The following is a 27,949-nucleotide window of genomic DNA, read 5'->3' as shown; positions in this document are numbered from 1 at the left end:
ATGGCAAAGCCCAGGGAGCAGGCGCATAGCAGGAGGGAAGATGGAGCTCCTATATGGAGCGTGGACTTGGTGGTGGGGACAGGTAACGGAGTGGGATTTCAGCTGAAAACTGTTTCTCCCTCCTGCCTGCTCTTTGCCAGAATGGCAGTGGGCAACTCTTGCCAGGGAGAACATCTGCTCTTGGCCAAGATCAGCCCTTAGCTGCTGGCTCCAGCTGCTTTGTGGGAAACACACTGGAAATCTGCAATTTTGCCTTGAATTGAATGTGCCCAATAAGTTGATCTGCAGCTTCTATATATTTAGTCTTGTTTTCCAGAAATAGTGTAGGAAGCTTACTGTTTGTCAGCTTTGAGACTGCAGTAAACACAAAACCAGCTGAAGCCGAAAAGAACTTTATTCTGGTAAAACTAGTGGTCAGGTTCTTGTTTACAAGACTTAGAAATAAGAAATACTGTTGTGACAAAAAAGCATGAAAGCCATAAAGAAAAGAAGAAAAGAATGTTCCAGCAGTGTTGTTTTTTAGGGTTTTTTCTTCATTAACCAGAGAGAATTAAGACCTTATTTTGAAATTATCAGTTGCAAGTTTAAAGATGAGTTTAGCAAGTGGATTTAACACATGAAGTTGGGTTGAGCTATCGAAAAGGACGTGACGAAAAGGACAGTCAGACTACTACTCCTTTCCCACGCTGTGCTTGTGACTGTGTCAGCCTGACCAGAGAACTTCACCCATCTGATGAGTAGCCTGGTAAAAAAATATATAAATATTAGAAAAGGAATCTGCACTTGTCCAAGGGCAAGGTAGAACTATGGCAAAAGGCAGAGGTAGGATAGTCCCTTTTTGTGGCAGAGCAAACAGATGAGTTAAGCCAACTGGGAATCTAAGCCTTTGCACTTCACCTTAAAAATAGTGTTTTACAACAGAACCTGGCCCCATGCTATGAACTCCTTGTTAAAGATAGTAATTTTACAGTTGCTTTTTAGGTTACAAAGCATGTCTCAGCTCCAGAGCCTAGTAATTTCTCTACCAATTTAAGGACCTTTTAGTGTCGTGACCACTTGGTGTCTGTGAGAATGCCAACTGGATCCCATAAACCTTGCTGGGAATAGATGCCCTTCTGTAAATAGGGATCATGGACAGCCTCTTCTGCTCATTTACTTCTCAGGAGACTGCAACTGTAAATTTACATTGTAATCTACTGCAAACCACATCTCTGGGGTTTTTTTTTTGTTGTGGTGTAGCAGTTAGTCTTTAGGTTTAATAGCATTTCATAGATATTTTATATAATGCAGCAGGACTGCAGTTAGGTAGTTCCTAACTCCTTTATAAAAGTAGTAAACAACTCTTTTACTCTACTGATTTCTCCTACCTCCGCCCCTGAAAGACTGCAGGAAGGAAACACAGGGAATGCCTTCTTCCTGCTATGGGGCTCTGCTGCCTGTGTTCCTCTTTTTCAGCATGTGTCTCTAAATGACTTTTTCCGTTTTTTCCCACGTTTTTAAAGTTGTAGCAGAACTACATAGATCTTGTAGTATGAGTCGTGTGTGTATTTTACTAGACCAGTAATCTCCAAGTTGTTATTAATTTGGCAGAACACAAGAGAATATATTAAAATGTTGGAAGATTAATTTAAGAGTAGGTGTAGCCAGAGCATGCTGCTCCTTCCCCGGACCCTGGGAACTCTGCCTCTCTGCAGGAAGGAGCGTGCTGCAAGCCCCCGTTTGTGAGAGCTTCCCAGACAAGCAGATGAGGTAGTCCACGGGCCAGAGCGTCGGGCCGGCTATTTGCTGCTCTCTTGTGCTTTTTCATCATCTGGGAAAATGGGGCTAATGGTGCTGACCTCTGTAAACTACTTGGTAGTACATGGATGGAAAGCACTGTGACAAATTTAAATGTTATGATTTGTTATTAGGGAAAGGCCGAGGTTCAACAGACACAGAAGCATGATGGTTGGCTCCAGGATTACCTGTTTGGTTTTAGCTCCCCATATGTTCTGGGTAGACAGCACTGCTGGAGCTGGCGTCAGCTGTGAAAGCCACAGAGTTAAGGGGAGCCTGGGAATAGTGGGGAAGAAGTGAGACGGTCCTGGCCTCGCTCAGTGAGAGAAGGCTGGACTCATAAAGCTGTGGTGTGAGCATGGGAATGTGCGCGCACAAAAGCCTCCTTGTGAGTATTGTGGTTCTGCTATGGGATAATTGCAGCTATCCTGTCTCACCAGGAGCTTTAAGGGGGAAGCTGAGGTTAGTGCCAGCCTTGCCCAGCGAGCCTGGGTATAGGAAGGCCACCAGGTCTGCAGTACACTAGTGACAATGGTCTCGCCCCATGCTGTCACAGGGAGCTGCTCAGCACGTGACAAGCTGAAAACAGCTCCAGCTCTAACACTGTCAGTGAGAGCTTGGGTGTAAACCGTTTAAAATCCCTCATGGTGAGTCTGGTAGTGACACCCAGGGACAGGCTGCATTGTTCCTCTCTTGGATTTCAGCATCCTCTAATTTCCAACAGACCGCCGCTGGTGCTGCGCCTGTGCGTGCTGTGCTGCGAGCTCCAAGCAGGAGACCCGGCTGCATCCGAGCGGCGGAGCTGCATGCAGGAGCAGACCCCAGACCAGCCCTAAAATCTGCTTCCTTCGCTGCTGTTAGGGTCTCCCATAACCTAACCAAGCCAAGGAGACCTTTTCATAGCCACAATGATGGCCTGTGAAGCGAAGGTCTAGGTACACGGTGCGTAAGGCAGGCATGCAGCTGAAGAAGCAGAAACTCTAATACTGGCCTGAAGGAAACACGAATGGAAGTGTGTGTGTGTGAGAGAGGACTAAAAGAAGCAACAGAGCAAGGGTTAAAAGAATGGCCTGTATTGATAACCAAGGATGTGACTGACTGCACTAAAACTGGGTAAAGGCTGACAAATACGTTGTTTGTGACAAGCCCAGCAGGCTGCATGCTGATAAGGCCTTGCATGGTCGACTCGTCAGCAGAAGGCATGGGTGCTGATAAAGCCCCTGTGCAGATGACTCCTTGGGAAAAAAAGCTGTGCTCCACTAACAGAAGGATGACAGCAAGGTCACAGCACATCCTATGTGAAAGTCCTTCTCCTCTTCTCCCAGCAGGAAGGCAGACTGCGGGAGCTAAGGTACCCAAAATGAGGAAAGAAAGGCACTCAGCAGCCATCTGTCCTAGGGCTCTCGGGCAATGAGGTAAGCAAGATTTCAAGGCAAAGGGATCACACCGTAGGTAACCACTAGCTCCTAAAGATGGCAAAAGACCGGCTCAAAATTTTGTAGCTTGCTACGGAAGAGGAACCCAAGAGATGCGGTGAGAACTTGGCATCTGGCACCCTTGGTCCCGTCTCATACAGGATCCTGCCAGAGCGCCTGGGCGAGCTCAGTGCCTGTGAGTACAGAGGCAGTGAGTGTGGGTGAGAAAATGAGTGCGACTGAAATGATTTTTTGAAACGCGCATCGTCTTCCTGTTCCATAAGGTCTTGCACTGTTGCTACGTTAATTTCCTGTATCATAGCTACATTAAAAACTACTCCATTCTTAAACGAGAAAAAGATGTGAAACCTTTGTTTGTAACTGGTAACTCAGCAGAGCTTAAGAAGTTTTTGTTTTGGTGTGATCAGTGGTACAAAAAGGTAATCGGGTCCAAATTGAGCTGTGAGAGGCTCTGAGGGCTGAAAATTATTGGGCAAAAATACCGGACAAAACAGGAGGGCAAGAAAAGTTGTTGGATGCTTTCAGTGATGGCAAGTGCAAAGCTGAAACTACTCTCCAGCCTTTTGCCTTCACCATTCCCACCCAAAGTAAGTTGACTTCCCGTGTGTTTGTGTAAAGGGTGAGCAGGTTGTGGCCCAGGAGAGACCCGCTGCTGAGAGTCATCTGAGCAAGAGCGGTGTGGGAGCCCAGCCAGTTTATAAATGGATTTTAAAGCTAGGGCTCCCACATCTGCTCTGAGGACACAGCCCCACAGATTTCTCTTTGCAGAGTTACTGTACAGCTCCTATTTCTCCTTTAGCCTGCTAGCCCTCATTTCCGTACTTCACGTCTTTTTTAAGTGAGCCCCATCTCTTTGGGATCAAATCCTGCTTTCAGTTAGCGTTATTGTCCTTATGAGTATCTGAAGTTTGAGTTATTTTTCTCATGTTTGTCTTTTTCCAAGTTTTATTGTTTCCTGTGTAGGATGGTGGTTTCCATAGCTACCTTGGACATTATTTATCTATCCTCCCTAGCTGTGCAGTTCCTCCCAATGAATTACAGCGCAATTTGCCACTTCTGCTTGAGGCCTTTGCTCCTTCATCCATATCAGTGCTATATTGAGCATTTTAATGCTGTTGTTCTAATGTGTCTTGTCATCTTGATGTGTTGCCTTGTGCATATGGCTTTCAATCCACATGATAGAACTCCTATCCCAGCCAGTTTTAAATTAAAAAATGGTACATTGCATGTCTATTTTAGGATTTTGTATTGATAATTGTTGGAAACTTTAGCTCAGCTTTTCTCTGCTATGGGTAACTGTTAAACAGAACAGTGCTTTGTTATTTTTGTTCTCCTTCCCCCCTTGAGAAATGTTATCAAAGGAAAAAGCCTGGCAAAATATTCGGGATTGGTACGGTCCTTTCTGAGAGCTCAGCCAGCACTGACTGGTATTGTTTGAGACAGCTCTCGCATGAGTTTTCTCTCTTTATCCTGTTTCTACCTTGTCCCAGAGGAAAGCATATGTCCTGGATTGCAGAGGTGTAGATGCTAATGTGAGTCACTGCTTGGTATTTAGTGGTGAGAAAGTTGACCACTATTAGTCTTCCCAAATCCTAGCAGAAGCCAAGAAAAATCTGGACGCAGCATACTTCTTCAGGGCTATTCTGCCCTTATCGGGCTATTTACTGCACAAGTGGGGCTGTTCTGCTGATTCAGCATCACAAGAAGTGATGCCAGGGCAGCTCCAGGCCACACTTAAGGAATTACAAAGGAGACCATTAGAGTCACAAGTTTTCTCTTTAGCTGATTTATAAATGGATTTGTTTTCTTTCTTGCTCCTTTGTCCCAGAGCTGTTAATAAATAACCTCTTCAATGCCCCTGCTCCTGCAGGAGACATGAGGAAAGAAGCCTGTGCTCATGTGAACTTGCTGCAAGCGCTGTGGCTGGAAGGTGGGCTCTGGCTTGAGCTTGGGATCTCCCGTAGCCAGAGGGAGAACAGCTCTCGGAGAGGTTGGGAAACGCAGCGGTGGCAGGGAAGCAGCAGACCTGTAGCTGCTTTTTGCATGGGCCCAGGTTTGCTGGCCATTCCTGCTGCTGAGGGGCTGTGCTCATCTTAACAAAGCCAGCCAGCGGCTCTTTTCCATGCTATAGATCTGCCTCCTTTGCTGGAGTGGCTGTGTCACAAGCTTGTTGCTTCTGCAGCTGAAGTAACCTCCATTTTGTTGGTTTTTGACGGTGAAGAGTCTTGCTTTCTCTGTCCCGGTAAGCATCTTTGGACACACAGCTAGAGCATGGAGCAGAAAGCTGGAGGCAAGTGCTATAGGAGAGCTTGGGACTTCCCTGCTCGCACCTTCTTGCTGGGAAGGGAGAGCCGCTCATGCTCTTACTCCTCTGGGGGAGATGCAGTGAAAAGTCAGAGGTGTAATGTCCGCTTGCTGGGCCCAGTTCTGGGGGGAGTCTGTGCAGATGCCTGGGGGCTGCTCACTCACCCAGAGGTGATGGTGGTTTGGTGCCTCCGCAGCAGCCCCTGGCATGTAACGCGTGCAGACAGGGCAGCTCGGGCACTTGTCAGAAGGATGGGTTTCTGTGACTGTCCCTTGTCCTCGTTACCACTCTGCCTATGCTGCCTTATCCAAAATATTTCATGTTTGTATTTTGAACTATTTGCGGCAAGGACTTTGGGAGGGGTGCGCGGGGGGGGGGGGGTAATGAAAACATACAAATTGAAGGCCAAATGACGGTATGATTATAAATGGGTTTCCTTTCCTGAGCTTAATTCTCCCTGGGATTTACTGCACGTCCCAGTAATAAGTAATCTGAACTTCAGAGATTAATAACATCCTGTGCCAGCCCATTCATCCAGCAAAACTCCTTCGCTGTTTTGTTCCATGTCTGCATGAGGCTCCAGCCCTTGCAAGGTGCTCTTCTGACCATGAAAATTTAGATTCATATTTAACTTTTACTTTTCATTACCTTTGTAACCTCTGAGAAGTATTTCTTCTCTTATCCTCAGGAACTTTGTCGAGGCCTGTGCCCCGCAACAGGCTTTGGTCCCATGTTCCTTCCCATTGGTTTGTCCCGAAAAATACCACAGGGTAATTTGTTTCCTGCTATTTGAAATGGAAATTGTAGCAGCATGAGGAACAGAGCGTGATATTCATGCCAAATATTATGAGTTGAATTCTCCTCATGGTTTGTGGGAATCCTAGTTATTAAAGCTGACCTCTGAGAAATCAGTATATTTTTCCGCAAAGGCTAGACAGTGGATGCACTTCCTCAGCAGGAGACAGAAACTATCCCAGCTGTTCCCTGTGCTCTGCAATGAGGAATGGAGATACCAGTGCTGACAGCTGGAGGTAAGAGGGCAAATCTGGAAGTGTTTAACTAGAGAGATATCTTTTTTATACGTAAGTCAAGCAGGCTTAACCTTGGCTTACTGAAAGGAGGCAGTGGGGCTGCTGCCCTGCCTGGATAGCAAGGGGCCTTTCGCTTCATCTGCTAGAATTAGTTGCAAAGGGAAGGTGCCTACAGTTTTCTCTGCTGCAAATGGGTGCTATGCATGTTAAGGGAGGAAAAATGCACTGGGTATCTTGCAGGCCTGAGATACGTTTCTCTAAAAGAGCAAACACCTGTGCTGGAAATCACACTCGCAAGGGGTGGCACAATCCAGGTGTCGGCAAAATCCCGGGCACAGATGAGCACGGCAGCATCCCCAGCGTATGCGCTCGCACGTGGGGCTGCCGGGGAATGGGCATCGTTGGTCCCTCTGCATACACGGTCTCATCGTCCAGGGGCTTTGCCAGTGGCTCTGCTGATGCTGCACCAGCCTGGAACAGTGTTTGTGCTTCTGCGGTCGGTCTCCAATGGTTTTTGGTCCTGAGTGGGAAGTGAAACTTCAGGAGAAAAGCTGGTTGCTTTGCTGTGCAGAAATACTCGGGAAGCTCGGGTTCCCGCCGGCTGCAGCAGTGCAGGCGGCTGCTCTGTTTGCTCACATGCAGCACTTTGGGCAGCCGCATTGGTTTTTGGAAGCTGGGGAAGCGAGCCCCTGAGAGCGGTAGTGTTGCTCAATGCACGAGGCGATCCCAGGAATCTGTGATTCAGAGAAAAACGTCCTTGAGACATGGTGAGCGGCTTGGCAGCCTCAGCCCCTTCGAGGCAGGAGAGGTTGTCAGTGGAGAGGGCATACAGGGAAACTGGTGGCTACTGGGAGGGCGTATTTTGACACCGCTGTAAGCGCAGAGCGCGCTGTGGGTGGCGAGGGGTTTGGATGTGTTTTCTCTGCGGTCGTTCCCCCTGCCAGAACCTCCTGCTGGGGGTAGCAGTATTTACAGTGCTCAGGACTTTGTGTTTTCTAGGAAGTTTCTGAACTTGTTGACACCACATGGGTATTGAAGGGGTTGTTCTGGAGGCTATTTCCTCTGTTTTGCCATGACAAATTCTACATCCCCCTGCTGCAGGTGGCTGATGGGGCACAGGGAAGGGTGGGCTGTACTAGGTTGGTGATGAGACTCACACATCACCAATCTTCCTCTTGTTGTCTTTAACAGCAACAACAATAATAATTAAATAGTTGTACACAATAGCTGCCTGGGGCTGAACTGGGACCGAGCAACCAAAGCGGGTGAAGGTTAGTAGGTTAGTGCCCATTACCAGCCAGGATGCCGGAGACAGAGAAGGGCATGACTGTCTATGTAGGGATGAGGAAAGCTGATATGATGGTGGATTTTAGTGAATGACAGGGTAATTTCTCAAAACCGAGGGTGACCATCTCATAATTTGCAATGCATTACTTCCAGCACAAGGGAAATGTATATTGGCCGCAATCTCGATAGAGAAAGAAATATTGCTATAAGAATTACGAATTATTATGCAAGTGATGCACACTTATTCTGTGTCAACAAATAATGTCTAGTAGCTCATAAAGAAGTGATTTCCCAAATTTAAAAAATACTTGAGCTGAATCAGCAATTCAGCTGATAAAATAGCCAAGGCTATTCAAAATGCTAATCAGAAGCAGCCTATTCACTTCTTATTCTATTCCCCAAAAGCCTTAATCCAACAGTTGAAAGTTATGCTAATTTGAAAAATAATAACATCTCTAAAAGATGCATATTTAGGGGGGGGAAAAGGAAGCTGCAATTAATGCACATTTAAAGCTGGAAAGTGTAGAATATGGTCAGGAAGAAGCATAAAGAAAAAATTATGGCCAGATACTTAAGAAGAGCAAAGAAGAATTAAGGATATTGAGCACAAAAGGAATTCTAGCAGCACCATTGGCCCATTGCAAGTCAGCAGATTAGAACTATCAATAATAACAAAACTGAAAAAGTGTCAGTGCTTGATGCTTCTCTTTTCTCCGAAAGAAAAACAAATGTATTCACATCATGTGATAGCCAAGCACATTCAAGCAATAATTTAGGTGATAAGCTGGGAAGCGGGGGGGAAGCCGTCTTGAACTCACTGGGTATTTTTCTGATGAAACTTCAAAGTTTGTGGGTAATGTCAATAAATCTTCTCCAGTTAAAATATAGCTTTGATGGGCTGGTGGCAAATTAATACCAGAAGTTGCCTGGTAGGAGACTGATGTAACTGATAACAGTTGTTTCTTCTGATTTGAAAACCTCTTTGATGTGCGAATCCTAAAGGAATTAGTACAAATAGGGTACAGGCTTAGAAGCCCAGTAAACATCATTTAGATGTGAAAATTAACTGTCTGAAGGTCATTGTGTCAGCGGTATCCTGCCACTTGTTGGTTGTATTTGAGAATACTGAGTATCTCGGTCTGACTGCTGGGATGTAAGCCAGAAGAATATCTTCCTGTAGAGAAACTATTTAATGAACAGCCATCAGGAAAGCTTTGGTGGGGACGGTGTATAATAACAGGGAGAGAGGCTATGATGCGGGGATGAGAGGCAGTGCGAGTGCCTTGCAGAGCAGCCGGGGAGGCTGAGCAGCGCATCCAGCACTGCCGGGCACCGTGGGAAGGTCTCTGACAGGGGAATCCGCTTTGTGCACAGGGTGAATGGGGGATTTGTTGGTGGAGCAGCCCAGGTCACAGGGGCTCCTGCCCGAAACCCCCCGGACATCACCCCTCCAGCAGTAAACCCGTGCCACAGGGCCAATGTAAGCAGGGCCATGGGACTGCCCCGAACACAAAGCCCCTCTGTGCCGCTGCCGGCTGCGCGGGCGGCTGCGGAAGGGAGAGAAGGGGCCTGTGTGCTACCCACTCCTTTGTGTCCGTCTCTTGCTGCTGCGGCTCGGCTTTTGCAGCCTCTAGCACCTGCCAGCTCTCCAGGATTGCCACGTGCTTTTCTTTTTTCCAGGAAAACAGGGCTCCTCCAATGCGTCTTGTGCAATTTCCCAGGGTCATATACCAGTCACAACTCTAAAAGCAGCAAAAGGATGAGGTGCTCCCACCCCAAGCAATGTTGTACATATGGATAGCATATAGGAGGGTGGTTGTCGCGGATGAATTATGTCTGAATGCAACCTGGAGCTTTGCTGGGGGAAGGAGGGAACAGATTTATTAAAATGCATCTGTATCCCATGAGGAGCCACATACACATTGCATTGGTATTTGCTAACAGCATGGCTTGAGTGCATCACTCTCTTTTTGCTAACTCCCTGCCTTCTGAACCAAGGAAGCAGAGCTAGGAGAAAGTCCAGGAGCCACCCCTGCCCTGAGGCAGGATCAGCTACAACCACACTGGCAGATAGAGACTTCATTTGTCTGAAGACAGCTAACGTGTCTCCCTTGATCTTCTCTTTCTAAACAAAACCACCCAATTCCTTCAGTCTTTCCTCATAGGTCAAGTTTTTAGACTTCTGATCTTTCTTCTTGTTCTCTTCTGGAGTTTCTCCAAGTGGTCGACATCTTTCCTGAAAGGCGGTGTCCAAAATTGGGCATAGAACTTCACAGGAAGCTTTACCAGTGTTAGATGGAGGGAAGGATTACTGCAAACTGCTATAGCTGCAAGAATGTTTTCTCTGGAAGTGCTACTTCACTGATTGCTCACCACACTGTCTTTGGGCCATAGCTATTTTTTAAATGTCATATTTGCTTTTGTCCTCACTCAAGTGAGTTGGATGTTTTCCCCAGGCTCTCCCTTATTTATCAAATTTACTTTAAATTCCAGTCCTATGTGTCAGTGTGCTTTTGCTCCCAACTTGGTATTATCACAGATATAGGCACATCTTTACTCCATCTTCCAGCTCACTAACACACACGTGTGTGTATGTACGGCACAGACTAGTTCAAGCACTCTGCCCAGCTGCATAGCCTAGTCCATAGGAGCCTGCTGGGGTTTGAGACGTGTAGGGCTGTATGATTTCAAAGTATCAAATGTCTCTGAAAGACAGGATCCAAAAAAACCATATTACATCATTTGGATTATCAGTTTCATTGACATTTTAGTGTTTATACTTCAGTATTTATAAGTATTTAATCTGGAAAAACATGTAAATGTGTATTTATAATTGTATATAGCACCACAAGGAGGGCCAGAGATCACACCAGTATTTAGGCCACGATCTTTGCCATATGAATAATTAAAACTTGGAGCAGAGCCTCCCACACTGTTCCACGTAACAGCTGTGAAAAGTGATGTAAAATCCTGATCTGGAGCTTGAATTCTACTTTCAACATGTTCGGTGTCTGCCCTGATATTTTGAAATAAAACCTCTTAAACCAAAGCAATTCACTTACTGTATATGCGCTTGTATGTATATTCTAAGACAAACCTGAGCCTCTCACCAGCCTAAGAAAAGACTTTTCCAACGTGTTGGCCTGAAACAGGTGGTTTACTTTACTTTGCAGCAAAATCTTCCTAGGTAACTTGGACAAGAGCATGTTTGAATGAAAAAGGCAGATGAAGAAGGAGTAAGAGCTCAGGTGGGGACAGAGAAAATTTCAGAAAAGGGTTGATAAATGAAGCAGTGTGGCTATTCTGAGTGTTTACGGACTCAGATGTTTCGTTGCAGTGAGTCTGAAGACAGGAGTGCCTTCTAGGTAGCGTGCCTCAAAACCTGGTGCGAGTTCAGCAACCTCACCGAGTGTGCAATTCAGCCCGATAAACTTCATGACTACCGAAATCTCATTTTCCGTCAGCAGGAGGATAATGTGCCTCCCCTCCTATCCACCCTGAAGAACAGCAGCACTGACTGCTCCCATCCCCTTTCCCTGCCATCCCTGCTGGCAGAACTTTATAGACATGAATTCCTGCAGTTAGTAAATGTGCACAGACTGCATTGCCAGAGCCTCTGTCTACTGGGCCCTCTGCTGACCTGCTCATCATCTCTGCTGATGATGTTCGTCTACAGGCACCTGCCCTGATGGATGCTCCTTCTGCCCAAGCTGCCCACCCTGTGCCACGGAGCTGGTCACAGGTGCTGGATGCATTCAGACTGCTGAGGGATTCAGGCACCCTTCAGCCATGGGCTCCTGTGCTCTTTCAGCTGGCAGGCAGGCAGGCAAGTTGTTGCTCCTTGCTTTAAAAATACGGTGGCACCTGACTCATTTCAAGCCGTACTGTTCCCAGTTTCTCAGTCTTCAAGTATGCTTGTGCCCTTTGTGATGGGTCATAATTCGGTGGCTTCTCAGCACTGCGCTGTGTCTCTCTGATATGTTTAGGTTCAGGAGCTCTGCAGACTATATTCCCATTCGCCGGGCTACGTGATTGCATGAGCATCCAGTAGCTCTCCCCCGAAGACTGGATGTGTGCTCGGGAAACCAGTTATTGGAGAGACTCCCAACAGACTGCAGCAGCAACGTGGGTGATCAGCAGCAGAGGTAGCTGCCAGCTGATGGGCAGGATTCGTAAGATGCTGTCTTATTCTCTGTCGTCACTCCAAGCCTTGTGGGCAGCAGGCAATGTGTCTTGGAACTCCCTTTGCTTACAGCGTGTAGCAGGGCTAATTTAATTAGATGTGATCAAATGTGGGTTTGCTAGGATTGCATAGGAGAGGTGCTGGGTTGACTTAGCACTGGCCGTGATGGTAGATGATCATGTGTCTGAGGTAGTACAGGTCCCCACCTCACTTCGTTTAGGCTAGGACTGTATCGTCATCTGGTGTAATGGGTACATTACTGTGCAAGGCTAGTCTCATTGCAGCTCTGGTCAGAATGCTTAAGAAAAATAAAAGCAAATTATTCTCTATGCAGAGAAGGACCACTGGACTGTTCAGGCGGATGGAGAAGGCTGGAAAGACAGAAATCTGGAAAGGATCATTGCTTGTAAGTTGGTTAAGAGAATAAATTCCAGGAGGATTGAGAGTTGCAGAAGTTTTGAGACAGAGGTGGAACAAAGACGGAGGAAATAGGCTGGCAATAAATAAATTAAGGCTGAAAATGAGAATATTTCTGACCATACAGAGGTGTGCTGAGAGCATAAAGGTGATGGTGGGAACTGTCTGTCAGTTGGCACTTGTGCAGAGGAAGAGCGATGGCCTTGCAGTACCGCCTCTTGTCATCCCTTCTGTAACAGGCTGAGCATGAGCACCCAAAGGAAAGAGCAAATGTCGACTTTAGCTGTTGTGCTAAGCCAGAGCTTGCAACAGTATTTGTATTTATTAGAGATGATGGGTCACAGTGAGGTTATCTGAACTGAGCATGGCTTTGGACTATGCACTGCATCTCTCCTTTTCTGCTTGACAGTCTTAATTTCAGTCCTTAAGCCAGCCTTAGCCTCTCCTTATTGCATCTCTAAAAGCAGCTGGTTGCCTGATTCCTTTTAACATTTGTTGCTAAGTCTTGTTTGGTGAGAAGGGAGTTGGGAGGTGGGCAGCCTTGGCTGTGAGTGACATCTCCTGGCGTGCAGAGCTGCCAGTGACTTCGGCAGTGACTTCGGCACAGAGCGATGTCGGCTGGAGGAGCGGTTTCCTATCTGTCTTGAGGCTCTGGAAGACACTGGGGAGGATCCTGCTTCCTTGCCTTCACACAGAGCTGCCTGCCAGGCTGGTGTGGTCCTTCCTGGGTTATTCACCGAGAGCAACAAGTTTTCTGCAGCAAAACTGCTGTTAGCTGGAGTGGCTGCCAACGTCATTCTCAGTTGATAGCTAACTTAGAGACAGAAAGGGTACTAGATCTGTTTATGTTCTGGGACCTGCACCAATCACTGGATGGAACCAGTGGCAGCCCTTACAGAAAACCAAAGAGACCAAAATTAGAAACAGATAGAGATGCCTGAGCAGCTGGGCTGCAGTCCAACATCTGGAGGGTGCTTAATGCCTGCACAGCTGGGCAGGGCTCCAGCACCAGGCAGCTCTGAGCTTTGGGGTGGGGAAGAAAAGCAGCATCATTTTTATGCTTACTTATGGCCTTACATGATGTTTTTATCACCACTTACAGTGGGCACTATGGGAGAAAGAGCAAAGATCCGTCTCTATTTGGGTTCTGGCTGGGCACAGAGACAGAAGATCATGCCTGCTTAATGTTTAGCTGAGGAAAACTGCTAGTGGAAGAAGAGTTCTGGGGCCTGGCAGTCAGGTGCGAGAGGGTCGGGTACTGCCCGAATTGGTGGAGACTGAGTGAGTGCATGGCATTTGGTGACGCGAACATGGGGTGCAAAGGAGCTGGAGGAGTCTAGGGAATAAGTTGACTCTTTAGCCACTGCAGAACCTGCAATTATGTCTACAGCTGATGGAGGTAACCAAGTGTGCAGAAAAGGGAACTTGTTCAAATACCTCACCTTTCTAAGCAAATGGCAGGTGAGTTTTATTTTAATTACATCGAATTCTTTATCTGGATTTGCAATGTTGTGGTTTGGTTTTGTGGTTTGGTTTTGGTGTTTTTTTTTTTTTAAATAATCAAGCACTCAAGTCTGTACACTTTGAGTGCTATTTGGAAGGTTATTGCTTTGCCAGGCTACTTTCTGGATTATGCTTATCATTTTGTATGAAATATTTCAACAAAATGCTGCTTGGTAGCATTAGAGTTCACACAGATGGATGCTCTGGTATGGTACAGCAATGAAATTGCATATCTACAGTCCCCAGAGTCCTGAAAAGTGCTCGTGATACTGAGCAAAAATTCAGGCAAAAGTCATGTTCAAAGTCGAGGAACTAATGTGCCTTGGAAAAAAATGACTAATCTCAGGTTGCAAGTGGGATGCAGACAATTATCGTTATGCCTCTGCCTACAGATAAGGGATTTCTACAGCTGTTTATTGGGATGGTCCATTACAGTGAGAAAATTGTTCTGCTTTGCTGCTATTGCTGCTACTTTCAGAGTGTGGCTGCTGAAAAGATACAGCAGACAGACAATACCCTTCACAACAGGAAGTTTGAAAATCTTAGAAATGATGCAAAGTCACCCATCCTTTGTTTCTATGACAGTACACACCCAACAAAGCTGTTAGTGGCTGCCTGTAGGCAAGATCTCAGAGTGAGGGTGGCAATAATTACGTGGATGTGCTGTGCAACTGTCAGCAGCAGTCTCAGTTTTCAAGCATGCTAGCTTCATATCTATACTGTGCAGCTAATTTTACCTTATAGCATCTGGTTTCATTCATTTTTCTAGTGTTAAAATCATTTTTGTTCAACAGGCATGCTCAGTGCTATCATAACCTGAGCCAACTACTCTCTCCAATAAGAAGAAAAGTCTCCCAGCTGTCATGATCTGCTGTTTCTAATCACTTCAAGCCATGAGTTCTAGGGCCTTTTTGAATAAAGCAGTATAAAATGCATTCTTACCTCCTACTGTCTGGTATGTGCACTAGACTATTTTTTTAAGCTGCATTCTTGGAGATATTGGCAAGCATGCTGTGCTTCTAACAGGCACTCACAAAATGCAAGCATAACAAGCTTCCAAATTTCACAGTTAGCCTCAGCAGATTTACACATGAGCATGATGAGAGGGAGCACAGAGCTCCAGGTCAGCGTTAGGTTTCCAGTGGACCTGCCTGTGGGGAGATCTTCAAAACAAGTTCTCTTGGCACTTTTAGGTTCCATTTTCTCTAGGTAGGTGGGAAGACATTATTTGTCTATGGTTAGAGATTTCCAGAGGTGCGTTACTTCTTTTCACTTGGGCTAACTTCTGAAAATAACTCTATGATTTGGGGTCATTTGTAAGGTTGGGTGTAAGACTTTGTATAGTTCTGGTGCCTGGGACCACCTTTCATGTGAAACCAGAGCAGTTAGAAGGTGACCCTGTTCAGAACTTGAATGCTTTTCGTATTTGCATGCGTGACATGGGGTGCCAGGATGGATTTGGAGCATTGACCCAGTATCACCTGAGGGCTGGAGAATGACCTCTGGAACTCCAGTTCTGGCATGCAGATGCAGAGCAGGTTCAGTCACCTTACCTTCCTACAGTGTGAAGATAGTTGATGTGGTTGCCTGCACAGAGGTATTGTCACCCTGGATGACCCGTAATGTACTTCTAAACATCTCCTAGAGTATTTGTGTATAAGGAGAAGAGACATTAGTACGCGTGTGAGCAGTCAGGCCATGAGTGCTTTTGAGTATGGAGCGTCAGTGTGAGTAGAAATGGATTTCATGTCGTAGTGGGAGCAGGTATGTCCCCTAGAGTGCCAAAGCTAGTTGTTAGTTATAAGTGTTGAATTTATGGCTAGATTATAAACCTGGAAAACACTTTTGCTGATACCCTTTCTAGAGCTTCATGTTGTAAGATAGTATTTTATTAAACAATACCAAAACTGGCTGAGCCTAAGTTGTGAAGTGAAATTTCCACCATGGGATACATGAAGGAGAATCCAAAGCAGGAAAATATAAAAGACAGCATCATGTTAGCCACTAACAAGTGCAGGTATATGTACGTTGGTTCTGAAAGCTCAAATGCCATATTGGTTGTGAATGATTTCCATCAACCATAAGTGGCTTTTTTTTACAGAATTCTACTGCTAACCATGTATTTTAAGCCACAAAAATCTTAATTTGTTAGATAGGTCATACCAAATATATTGGTAACATATAAGGAATCAGACTGGTACAAGTTTTGCAAAGTGTGTGATTTTTAACCATATTATGCCAATTCTGCAAATACAGACTATTCATAATTTACTGGTCTTGTGAGAAGTGGCATCAAAAATCTCCATAGATTTCCTAAATACTCTGTGGAGTGCAGATCATATTTTCTGTATAGCGTTGCCAAGGTGCAGGACAGCATTGCTTGAACTGACTGCCACATACTGAAATGTTAGTGTTAAGATTTCCTGAATGCATTACCAGTGATGAGGATGTTGTAAATTGTTATAAGCATTGTAAAAAAAAAAAAACCTGAAGCACAAAGTATAGTAGGACAAAATGTCGCAGGGGTTAAAGCTTTGCGTTCCGTGAGGTTACTCTGTTTATGTATTAGCAGGCTGTTCTTTCAGCTTCTCAGGGATTATTAAGCCAAATGCAGAGCTATAGAAGAAGTTGGTGTTTGCCCCATACAGATGCTTTTGCTATATGGCTGCTCAGTCACCTGCAGGTATCTCAAGGACAGGCTAACCATAAGCTGCATCTTGAGGTCCTCCGTCACCACCTGGCACACGGCAGCCCATGGAGATGTGGCACGGCCCACGAGAGCAGATCTTCAGGACACCAGGGCTGAGCTCTGCCTCTGAGAAATCCCACATGAGGACATGGAGCAGGAGATGGGAGCAGGGATGGGCAAAGGCAGGTGCTTCATAGTGGAAAGGGACTGCAGGAACGTGCCTGAAGACCTTTGGGGTATGAGGTAAGATGGGCTACTTGGGATACTAACATCCTTTTTCTGCTCTAGTCACAGGTACCAAACCAAAGATGTCCTGGACAAGAAAGATTCTACTTATCCTGGGATTCCTCTCTGCTTTGGCTGTAATTGCTTTAATTGCTGTAGCAGTGACCCAAAACAAGCCACTTCTGAAGAATATTAAGGTATTACAAGCTGGGACTGTTACAGGAAAACAAGCCAAGCTGCGGGGTTAGGCATACATAGTGCTCCAGGACACGTTGCTGCCCTTGCTGGGTCTGGCTAACCTCTCTTTCTAGCTCCATGCACCTCAACATCTCATTTTACATCTTCATGGTAAAAACAGATACAGCTTCACAGAGGGTCATCTTCTAAGTAATCAGTCTCAATTTTGCTGCTTCTCTGCTCTTGTATCCTTTGATGGAAACTTTCATTGAAGCATTACTGAGAAGAGTAATGACACAGCATGTTTCCACAGCTGTCAGATAGGCTGTTTGTTTCTGGTCCCCCACATGTGGAGACCAGCGCATGCTATGTCTGGTTTGGTGCCTCGGGTGCAATAATGGCTCTGTTTTGCCCACAGTATGGGATTGTGCTGGATGCGGGGTCGTCCCACACTAACCTGTATGTGTACGAGTGGCCAGCAGAGAAGGAGAACGACACTGGGGTGGTACAGCAGGTGGAGGAGTGTAAAGTCGAAGGTAAGAGGAGAAAAGGGAGCTGTGGAAGGGGCAGAGGATGAAGAAGAGATAATGCAACCAACGGGTGGGGGAGGAGAAGCCTGGAGGAAGAGGCCAATAGTGAAAACAGTGTTACATCTGTGAGCTAATGTATATCCCACCACTTCCCTGTATGGGAGCTGTATGTACCTGACCTTCCTGGGAGGAAAGCTAGATCCACTTTTTCCTTTGTTTTTAGGATGCTTGAAAGTAAGTGCTTTTTGGAAAGAACTGCACCAACGAATGTACTTAAATAAATAAAACATTTGCATAAACCTTGCTGAAGTCCCAGTGAACATCAGGCAGCGAGAGGGGAGGGCATGGTTTGCTGTTTTTCAAAGCTTCTGTGCAAGCTAGGCATTGGGCTTGCAGGCCAAGGTTGCTCAACTTACACATGTCATGGTTTATTTTTTATTCTATTGAATTGCTATGTAGATATTGTATGGTTTAGGAATGCGTAAATGAAGCCCAAGGATGTACATGACAAGGAATATAGTAGACCATCATGGATCACCACGCTCTGGGGCAGGAGAGGTGTTGTCAGAGTCTGCCTGGGGTTTTTTCAGGCCTGTCTGCAGCGCAGGGGAGAGCCATGCTGTTATCGAGCTGCTGTGATAGCTGCTCGGTGCTGCCACGCCACGAGCAGCGTGCTGAGCATATGGCAACCTGGAGCAAACACAGAGCGGGCTTCACTGTGCCCATGCAGGCACTGGTCCTGGGGCAGTCCATTTACCAGGGCACACATAGCAGGGAGGGACCATGGATTTTTCTTCAGGCTAGCATGAAAGGGGATAGCTGCGAAACACTCAGTGTTGTAGTGTGAGCATACGATACATAAACAAGTAACAGCATCTTCTTCCCGGAGGACCCAACGTAGTGAAGGGCGAGGGATTTTCAGGTGCGGATCCAGGGTACACCCAGGCAGAAGCAGAGATGAGTCTACAGATGTCCAGGACGTACTAAGCAAATGATCTGCTCACTGCAGCCCTCATGACTAGTTCACAGCCTGCTTCGTGGAGACTGGGTGGCAGAGGCTGGGTGCTGTGGCCGTCCCCACGTGCATCGGGCTTAGTTGGTGCTGTAGGATTTCTAAAACTCCTTAGAAATGGGGTGGTTGAATCTGGTGTTGCTGCCTGTGATAGCGATATGGTTTAACACTACTGCTCATGACAGCACTCTGGGGTTATGCTTGGAGTTTGAGCAATGAAGTGTCCTTATTTCTTGCAGGCCCTGGGATCTCAGGTTACTCGCATGCCACGGAGAAGGCAGGTCCCTCTCTGGCACAGTGCCTACGACAAGCAGAAGAGGTGATTCCCTCAAAGCAGCACCAAGAGACACCCGTCTACCTCGGAGCAACTGCCGGCATGCGGCTTCTCAGGTACTGCAGGGCTTGTGCCCTTCTCCTGCAGCACTGCGCCTGGGACCACCATGGATGCTCAGTGGGAGCCTCTTGGGCAAAGTCCTTGGAAATGCTGCCAGCTCACACTTTACCGAGATACCCTCTTCTGCCACGGGCCTCTCGGAGCCCCAGGTCTCCCTGGGCTCTTCCCTGCTTGCCCAGCAGGTCCATTTCCACTCACTCCAACCTTCCATCATCTCTAGCACCCACACACAGCACAGAGGCACCAGGAGGGTAGCAGTGCCCAAGCTGATGCTCAGGGGATGCTCAGACATCCCTCACCTCACATGAAGGGGATGCTCAGACATCCCCCACAGTCTGGTATTAGGCCTGACCCAGGATTTTTGAGCCCAACCAACCGTGTTGTGACTCCCCACATACCTTGACTCAGCCCGAGACCATCAGAGCTAAGGTAACTTTATAATAGTATCCTCCTTTAATTCCCATTTGTGATTTTCATGGGGGTGCTCCAGACCTCTTGCCTAGCTGGGACAGCGAGCTGATCTTACGTATGTATTGCCTGGGAAGTCTCCCTGGGGATACCAGAGGGCATGAATTTCTTCTGTAATGGTGATGGTGAAGAGTGAGAGGAATCTCCACGGTGCAATCCCTACCAGGGCACATGCTCCAGGAGAACAAGAGAGCTCTGGTCTCTCCTCCAGGTACCACTTTCAGCTGTGGGACCTGTACGTGTCAGAGCTGGTGGCAGCTGTGCTGTCAGGGTGTGACAGAGAGGGACGTGACCAGTTAGCGCTGGATGTACCCATATGAATGACTGTTCTGTTCTAATTAACACTTGGGGGGGAGTTGCAGCCTGCCTACTCAGAATAAAAACCATAAGCTGCAGAGAGCTGTCAGCCAGAGTCACTCCATCCTTTCTTCCATTCATGCAGCTTGCAGAATAAAAGTGCAGCTGACAAAGTCTTGTCCTCAGTAGAGAAGACGCTACGCTCAGCTCCCTTCAACTTCCAGGGTGCCAGAATCATCAGTGGTCAGGAAGAAGGAGCCTATGGATGGATCACCATTAACTACCTGCTGGGTAATTTCAAGCAGGTACTGTATCAACGGCAAGTCCATATATGAATCATCAGCTTGCAGCACTTTGTAAATCATGCCTTGCAGGAGGATGTCGCAGGCACTATCTTCCCTTGTAAGCCATTTACCAGAGATCAGGAAGCTGCACGTCTTGCCTCAGCAGTTACTGTGAGTACATCCTGATACCAGTAAGTATCAGGATGTACCACTGTAGTCAGGCTTAAAGCATTGAAATAAAACATCAGCATCTTCGATAACTTTGCTTGGGTATAGCATCCTCCTCACTTCCTGATCTAAAATATTTCTGTGCCTTTAAAGCTTGACAATGATTCTTTACTATTGAGCTTATAAATCATCTGGGAGCTGAAACAGTAAGTTGACTGTTTTTTCTCATAACAATTGTATTAGATTTCATATTTAGTCCTCCTGCAAGCACTCAGACATGATCCATCTTCTGCTTTTCTGAGCCTGCATCTTTCCTGTGTCTTGTTCCATCTCTCATCTTGTGCCCCCCTCCAGGTCTTCCTGCCTTTCCTGTGCTCGGTGCTTCTCTCCTCATGGGTCTTTCTCCCCCCCCCCCCCCCCCCCAAATAAATCTCCATGCCTGTGTATCTGGTTTACTTTGAATTTTTTTTTTTTTTTAAGTCTGGCTGGACAAAACTTCTACATTCCCTGAAATCCATAAGTGAGACATCAGGAGCACTAGACCTCGGAGGAGCCTCAACACAGATTACCTTTGTACCAAATGAACTCTCTTCTGAGTCGCCAGAGAACCTGCTCTATTTCCGTCTCTATGGCAAGGATTACTTAGTGTACACGCACAGCTTTCTCTGCTATGGGAAGGACCAGGCTCTGCAACAGAAACTGGCCACGGACCTAGAGGCAAGTACATCTGTAACTGCAGGTGGAGATCCTGGACCCTCCCGGCTTTGACATACTGGTGCTGTAAAAGTTGCCGTGTCCCAGCTAAATGTCTCATCCCTTTGTCTGGGTTTGGGAAATGTCATTACCCTCCATAAAGACTGGGCAGATGCCCAGAGAGATGACAGTCAACATTTTCAAAAGTACTACCAATTTGAGGTGCCTTGATTCTTGGGCATGGGATAGCAGGAGTACTGTACTTAACTGAAGTACTTGGGGGAGGTCATGTTTCACCGTCTCTGAGAATGCCAAATCAACAGCAGCTTCACAAAACGTGGCTGAAAGTAATTTGCCCGGGGTCCTACAGGGAGGCTGGGGCAGACCCACATCTCCCAAATCACAGCCAATGCCTTAAACCATCCTCATCACTTTGACCCGATGTGTGTATCTTGGTGTGAGGTACTGTGACAAGTGCCTTGTGGCCACCCTTCCTGTGGCTCTTTCCCAGAGTGTTATTCTAGAGTGAAGTGTAACAGCTTGGGTTGATTTTACTTTCAGACCATGGAGAACAGCAGCCTCCTTGATCCGTGCTTTCACCAGGGGTATCAGAGGACTATAAATATAAGTGACCTCTTAAAAAGCCCTTGTACATCAGCCAAGAAAAAGCAATTCCCTTTCAGCCAACTGTACATACAGGGAGAGGGGGATTATCAAAAGTGCCGAAGAAACATCCAGAAACTCTTTAACAAAACCAATTGTCCTTACTCCAGTTGCTCCTTCAATGGGATATACCTACCTCCGTTACAAGGGGATTTTGGGGTAAGTCGTCATTCTTAAACTCTCTATAACCCAGAATATCACAAGGGCAGAAACTCAGAGTAATGCTAGAGTGTATTCTCCATGGCTGGGGCAGGAAATCATTTACAAGATGGCTTTTTGGACATGTAACTACAAAAGTAGTGCTGCACTTGCTGTGAGGACAGCATGTGTAAGAGCTACCCCAGTAGATACTGGCCTACCAGTACTGCACTGTTCCCATTCTAACCCATCCCCTGTAGACATCTCTTTGGGGTGCTCCATTTACTGATTCATTTTTCAACCAGTCCTTCCTGATGGCCAGCAGCAGAGGCAGGAAAGCCTTCCGCAGGCCATGCGTGATACACTGCTTCTGCAAACCTTGTCTCCTGAGGTCAATGGCGGTACCAGGTCTGAAATTCATCCAGAAGTGTGTGAGCACTACTGAAACCGATCAGTCAGCTCACCTGTCTGCGTCCTAGAGCTGCAAGACTTCAGTGGCTGTGAGGCTCTCTGGGGGAGCTGTTAATATTCCCTTGCCCTGTTCGTAAGCTGCCCCCTACCTATCAGCTATTGGCCATGGTCAGAGATGGGTTTTCTGGACTTTGGATTATATTCTGGGGCTGTCTATTCAGACCAATACAGTCCATTCAGACCATCACCTCTGCTGTTTGTGGCAATATTGGCTGCACGCTCATCTTGTTAAGTTGCCAAAATGGGATCATGGTTGGGATGGCAAGCAGCATTGACCATGTGCCACTCTGGCACCAGCGCATAGAGGAGAGGCATTTACTGAAGTTCTTCAGGATACTGTAGTCAGTGAAGTTCCTTCCTTTTGGGGTCCTTAGCTCTCATCAGCTCTGAGGGGTGTAGCTCTCATCAGCTCTGAGGGGTGTGTCTCAAAATGACATCACTCTTTTGTGTGTGTAATGTTGCTTCCTATATTTCTCTATCTGTAAATAAAACCATTTTCTTTTGTGGTATTTCCTCTCTCCTGCTCATGCTGGGGCCCAGTCAGGTTAAAATGTTCTTTCCCCTTCAGGCTTTTTCTGCTTTCTACTTTGTGATGAACTTTTTGAACCTGACCAGTGAACAAAGCCCCATTGCCCTGGACAAAGTGACCAGCACCATTGAGAGCTTCTGTGCTCGGCCTTGGCATGAGGTGAGCAGTGCTTGTTGCAGCGGGCTGGGGCTGCCGGGTGGAAAGAGCTGCTGATATTTTTCTGTAGGATAAATGGTTGAGGGTAACTTCCAAGGCACGAGGGGGAAGATCCCCCCCAGCACCTGCAGTGGATGCTCGGGCGCAAGCTGGAGCAGCGGGAAGCTGTGTTTAACTGCCTGGTGACTTCCTCCTTCCCTAGGTGAAGACAGTGTATCACCAAATAAAAGAAAAGTACCTGAGCGAATATTGCTTCTCTGGAGCCTACATCCTCTCTCTCCTGGAAAATGGCTACGAATTCACTGAAAAGAACTGGCAAAGGATCCACTTCCTTGGAAAGGTTTGCTTTGTGGCAGGGAGGGCTCTACCCCAGCAGCTAACTGCAGCCTTTGCTGCCCTTTTTCCCCAGGGGTGCCACTGCCCCGGCAATGCCACAAGCAGCCCCTGCACCTCCCAGCGCTGATTCTGTTCCTCTCCCGTTTCAGATTGGCAGCAGCGATGCGGGCTGGACCCTTGGCTACATGCTGAACCTGACCAACATGATCCCTGCAGAGGAGCCCGCTGGGCCCCCTCTTTCCCACGGCAGCTATGTGGGGCTGATGGTACTGTGCTCCCTCGTGCTGGTGGCCGTGCTCCTGTTTGTCTGGCTTCTCTTCCACAAGCCCAAGTGCCTGCAGAAGGGGATTGTTTAGGAAGAGCCTTGGCGGGAGAGGGGCCGCGCCACCCTGGCCGCTCAGGGCTAGGAGACCCCAGCAGAGCAGGCTGTACTGCAGAGCCCCTCTCGCCTCTCACTGAAGCTACTGACTGTGTACAACAAGGGCATTTATTTCTTCTGACTCATACTTGCACTGACAGATGTTGGGACATCAGGCTCGCAACCTCTCTCTGCCAAGGACAAACTAGCGGGTGTCCCCTCCTTGAATGGGTCGTACTTTCATTCAGTGAAACTTTGCTGCTTGTTGGTTTTTGCCTTGTGCACAGCATTATAAAGAGAAGAGCAGCAGCAATCTTTGGGAGCCGGTGCTCCTGCAAGGGTAATCTCAGGGTCACACATCCCACCGAGCTCTTGGGAGCAATCACACACAGGGCGATCCTGCTCCTTCTCTGCTGAAGCCGTTCCCAAGAGCCCTTCCCGCACCAGCACACCTCCTCCCACCTCCCTGTGCCCTGAGCCCTCAGCCCTCACGGCCCTACGCTGGGTACAGCCACCTGCACCAGGCTGGCCAGGCTCCCAAATGCCACTCTAGGAAAAGAAGGGATGAGGATGAAGAAACTGAGTGTGCTGGTGGTCATCAGCCCTTAGCTGGGCTCTGGTGGCTGTCTGCTCCTTTCGCAGGTGGCAAGAAGCCTCTTTCCCATGTCTTCCTGATGTTGTTGCTGGACCAAAGCTGGCTCACTGTTACACTGAGCCATTCCCATGTCCCTAGGGTACATCAAGACATGAGTTCCCAGCCAGGCATTGCTGATTTTTGTAGGAACAGCTCATACTGGCTGAGGATCCTTGACCAGTAGTGACTGCTTATGCCTACAGGGACTCTGGTGTGATCAGCATGCCTACAGGTATACACCCGCTAAAGCAATCCAGTGTCACTGTGCTGATCGTACAGCAGCCTCCAATCTAGGGAAAACGTTTATTAGGCCATGTTCCTTTATAAATAGACAGCTGGCAGCAGTTAACCAGCATGAGCACGCACAGATTGAACCACTTTTTCCACCAGCAAAATCAGTGAAAATTTGCCTTTCCTTCCCTCATGGCTTAGGCTTACCCCATGACCATAAGACCCAGGGCTTGTGAGTGCACATACTGCAGCCTATCTTCTAGCACACAACTAGGGTGATGCCACTGATCAGGTTTATGAATAACTTTCTTCCATTTTCCATTCCTTGGTCCAAAAAAAAAAAAAGAGAGGTAAGTCAGAAATCCATTTTTATAAAAACACTTGGAAACCACTGGTGCCTGTCCACCTCCCACAAAATCTCGGAAATGTCTTCTAATGACCTGTAAGTGCTGGAGGCCAAAAGAAAGCAGATACTCTGGACAGAAAGGCATGGCAAACACACACCTTCACCTGTTTCCCCAAGCAAAGCTGTAGAAGGTGTGGAAGGGATCAGGACTTGCAACCCCAATAAAGCCTTCTCCTTTAGGCAAGCACAGACACAGAGCTCGGGGTTTTCATGCTCTCCCAGCCTGTCCCTCTGCACAGTGCAGGCTGGAAAATATCCCCCAGTTATTTCTACTTCATGCCTGGAAGTAGGAGCTATAACATACTGAAGGACCTAAAGGTAAGGGAAAAATCTATCCTGTCATGTGGTAAGATCTTTGGGCAGTTTATTGTTCTTCCAAAAATCTGTGTTGTATTTTTCCTCTGAATTAGCTGGCTTCAGCTTCTGTTGGATCTTGTTCTGCCCATTTCAGAAAGACTGAGTAACTCTTTGCTATCAAAATCCCTTTTTCCTTGTTGGTGCTTGCAAGTCGTCATTGTATCATATTAAATAGATTGACCTTCAATCTGTAAAGTGCTCTGTGCTGACCTCACTTGTAGCTCTTGACTCCACTTCTTTGAATATTTTTACATTTTTCTGAAATTTGGACACCAAAGTTTTCAGCAGCGAGTGGTAGTAGAGTCACTAGTAGCATATATAAAAGTAATATCTTCTGGTTTTGATCTATAATCTGTGTTGCCCATTCATATATCTCAGGGCCAGGTCTGCTCACTTAAGAGAAAGTTTTGGGGCTGTTTTGTCTAGTTGGACTACTGCAACTTCTGCAACGTGGCCTTTTTTTCCAGTCATTGCATTCCAGAATGGCCACTGTCTCACACTGTACATCACTGTCTCTTAACGTGAGCTGCTTTGCCTTTCAAGTGGCTCCACTGAAACACGTACTACTCAAATATTCCCCAAGCAAGTGATCCAGATCAACCCGCAAATGATACTTCCCCACACTGTCCATTGACTAGTTTTTGTTTTATCTGCAAATACATTGAGATGTTGGAATTCATCTAGAGATGGAGTCTTCCTTCTGTTGTTTTCAGCAAAGATAGGTAGATGAGAGATTAACAGTAGTTTTTGGTCACGGCTGGAAGGCATGCAGGAGGAGCGTGTGATCAGAGCTGCTTCAGCTCCCCAGTCAGCCGCACTTGCAACACACCCCATCCTGTGCCACCTTCCTTGCATACGGAGTCTTCACAGCAAAGCAGGTGCCCTGGAGAAGCTCCCCGCGTGAGCTGGTGCATCCTTCCTCCCCATGAACAGTGTGAAAACCTGGAGAATGGTAATTCCTTTCTTGAGACCTCCTTGGGGATCTGGCAGCTGCCTAGTTGTGTCCGTGATGCTGGCACTGGCAGATCCCTTAGGGCATTTCAGAAATTGATGCAGAAACTCCATGTGGAAGCTGGTGTGGAGAGAAAGCCTGTGCCAGTCTGCTCTTCTGGTCCCTGCTAAGGGTTTATGCCAAAGGAAAAGGTCAAATACATAACCTGGGAGAAGAGCTTTAGCAATGTTTTGTATCATTATTGTAAGTCCCCTGGTATTAATATTGTTAGCTCTTGACTCTGGAGTCAGGTGATCAGCTGGTATCTTTGCTTACTCCCTCCTGCCTTCTCTTGGTTTTTGGTTTGGGTTTTCTTTCAAGCTGTAAATGTGACTTGAGTGCAGCCTAAAGGCCCCAAACTAAGATAAATACAAAATATGTTAAACTAGTTTTAAACCTTATGACTTTTAGACCGCATTTATAAGTCAATCTCTCCAGAACTAGAATTTCGAAGGTGACACCAGACATGCCATTTAAAAATCACTTGAGCAGGCTGAGGCTCCAGGAATTGGTTGGCTGAAAGCATTCTATAAGGGTGAGACCCTTGCATATCACTGGCTGTACTTGAACCTTCCCAGAAAAGCATATGTTTTTTTTCTCTCCATTTCTCCTGCTATTGCAGGACTTTATCCGTGGAGGCTACTCAAAGTCCTTGGTCAAAGAGTTCAAGTTTAATGAACATTCATTTCTTTGCTTCTGTGCTACATCTGACCCAGCTGTATGCAGCTCAAATGTGTGTTCCAGAGCCACCCAATGGGTACGTGAAGGCCATTGACAATAGTGGGGGGAATTTCCAAATACGCTAGTAATAACATGGTATCACTTCTCTTGTTAATGCTGTTGATCTGCCCCACTGATAATTATCTGTGCCTTATTTCTAATTTGATAGCTTCTGGCTTTAATTTCCAGCCACTGGCTCCTGTACAGTTTTGCTCTTCTGGGTTAAAGCATCTTTTAACACCACATGTTCTTGTCTTGCAAATATTTATTCACTGGTCAGCTCTGCTGGGCTGCCAAGACTCCAGACCTTGGTCTCTCCCAGTTTTGCCACAGGAAGCCCTGAGATGTGCTGCAGCAAGGTGGGATGAGTGTCTCTGGTTTAGGTTCAAATGTTGAGTGGTCCATTTTTGGGAAGGTTCCTTGCAGGGGGATTTGATAGCTTTGCAGGGTGCGGGCCAGTCTGGTCTTTCTGGGACTGATGACTTCCACGAGCTCTCTCATGTTCACCCAAGTGTCAGGTCTGAGGCAAAACTATCAGCGAGGCTGAGATTTTCAGGGGTCGGAAAAGAAAGCCTGGGTGCCTGCGGCATGCTCACTTCTTGCAGAAAACGATCAGTCCCCATCACAGGCTCGAAGTACCCTTCGCTCTCTTCCCTGACACAGCCAGCTCTCCTCTGTGCACAGGCTACAGCTGATTTCTCTGGCCCTACAGCAAAGCACAGTGGAGCCTCCACTTGGAAGAAAGCTCTCAGAAGTGAGGCCATCACCCCTGTGGTGAGAGGCTGATTTGCAATGTTGGTGCTGGCCAGGGCTCCCCAGCTTCTCCAAGAGCAGCTCTCAGCTGGATGCGTGCCCCCTCCTCTGTCCCAGTTCTTCCCGTGCTCTGTGCCGGGGGGACATGCAGGCTCTGCGGGGCTGCTGGCTGCATCACGGGGTTCAACAGCCTGTTCAGGAGGGGCTGGGGGACACACACTGAGGACAACAGTCTCTGCCACCCGGGCCATGTGCTTTCTTTTTGCGGCTCAGCCCTGATGAAATGGATCTTTGTTTTGATGCACGCACAAATCTCTGTATCCTTATCACA

At 47.1% G+C, this 27,949-nt stretch overlaps 1 protein-coding gene across 1 annotated transcript; it reads left to right on the top strand.

Moving 5' to 3' along the window:
• Positions 1–27,949, top strand: ENTPD1 (ectonucleoside triphosphate diphosphohydrolase 1). The gene is made up of 22 exons (XM_075506589.1): positions 1–82; positions 1,695–1,749; positions 2,217–2,268; positions 3,279–3,412; positions 3,514–3,631; positions 3,831–3,888; positions 5,083–5,142; positions 6,237–6,287; positions 6,476–6,548; positions 7,191–7,405; positions 7,493–7,577; positions 9,210–9,315; positions 11,201–11,462; positions 16,916–17,049; positions 17,448–17,565; positions 18,811–18,961; positions 19,876–20,035; positions 20,663–20,899; positions 21,437–21,697; positions 22,716–22,835; positions 23,035–23,172; positions 23,318–27,949. Exons 1-22 carry the CDS (start codon positions 1–3, stop codon positions 23,522–23,524), a joined length of 2,877 nt encoding a protein of 958 aa, XP_075362704.1. The 3' UTR covers positions 23,525–27,949.

The sequence above is a fragment of the Mycteria americana genome, chromosome 6 (genome assembly GCF_035582795.1).
Source record: "Mycteria americana isolate JAX WOST 10 ecotype Jacksonville Zoo and Gardens chromosome 6, USCA_MyAme_1.0, whole genome shotgun sequence".
Lineage (NCBI taxonomy): Eukaryota > Metazoa > Chordata > Aves > Ciconiiformes > Ciconiidae > Mycteria > Mycteria americana.
The sequence above is the reverse complement of the archived record's forward strand: the minus strand, read 5'-3'. Positions and strand labels throughout refer to the sequence as shown.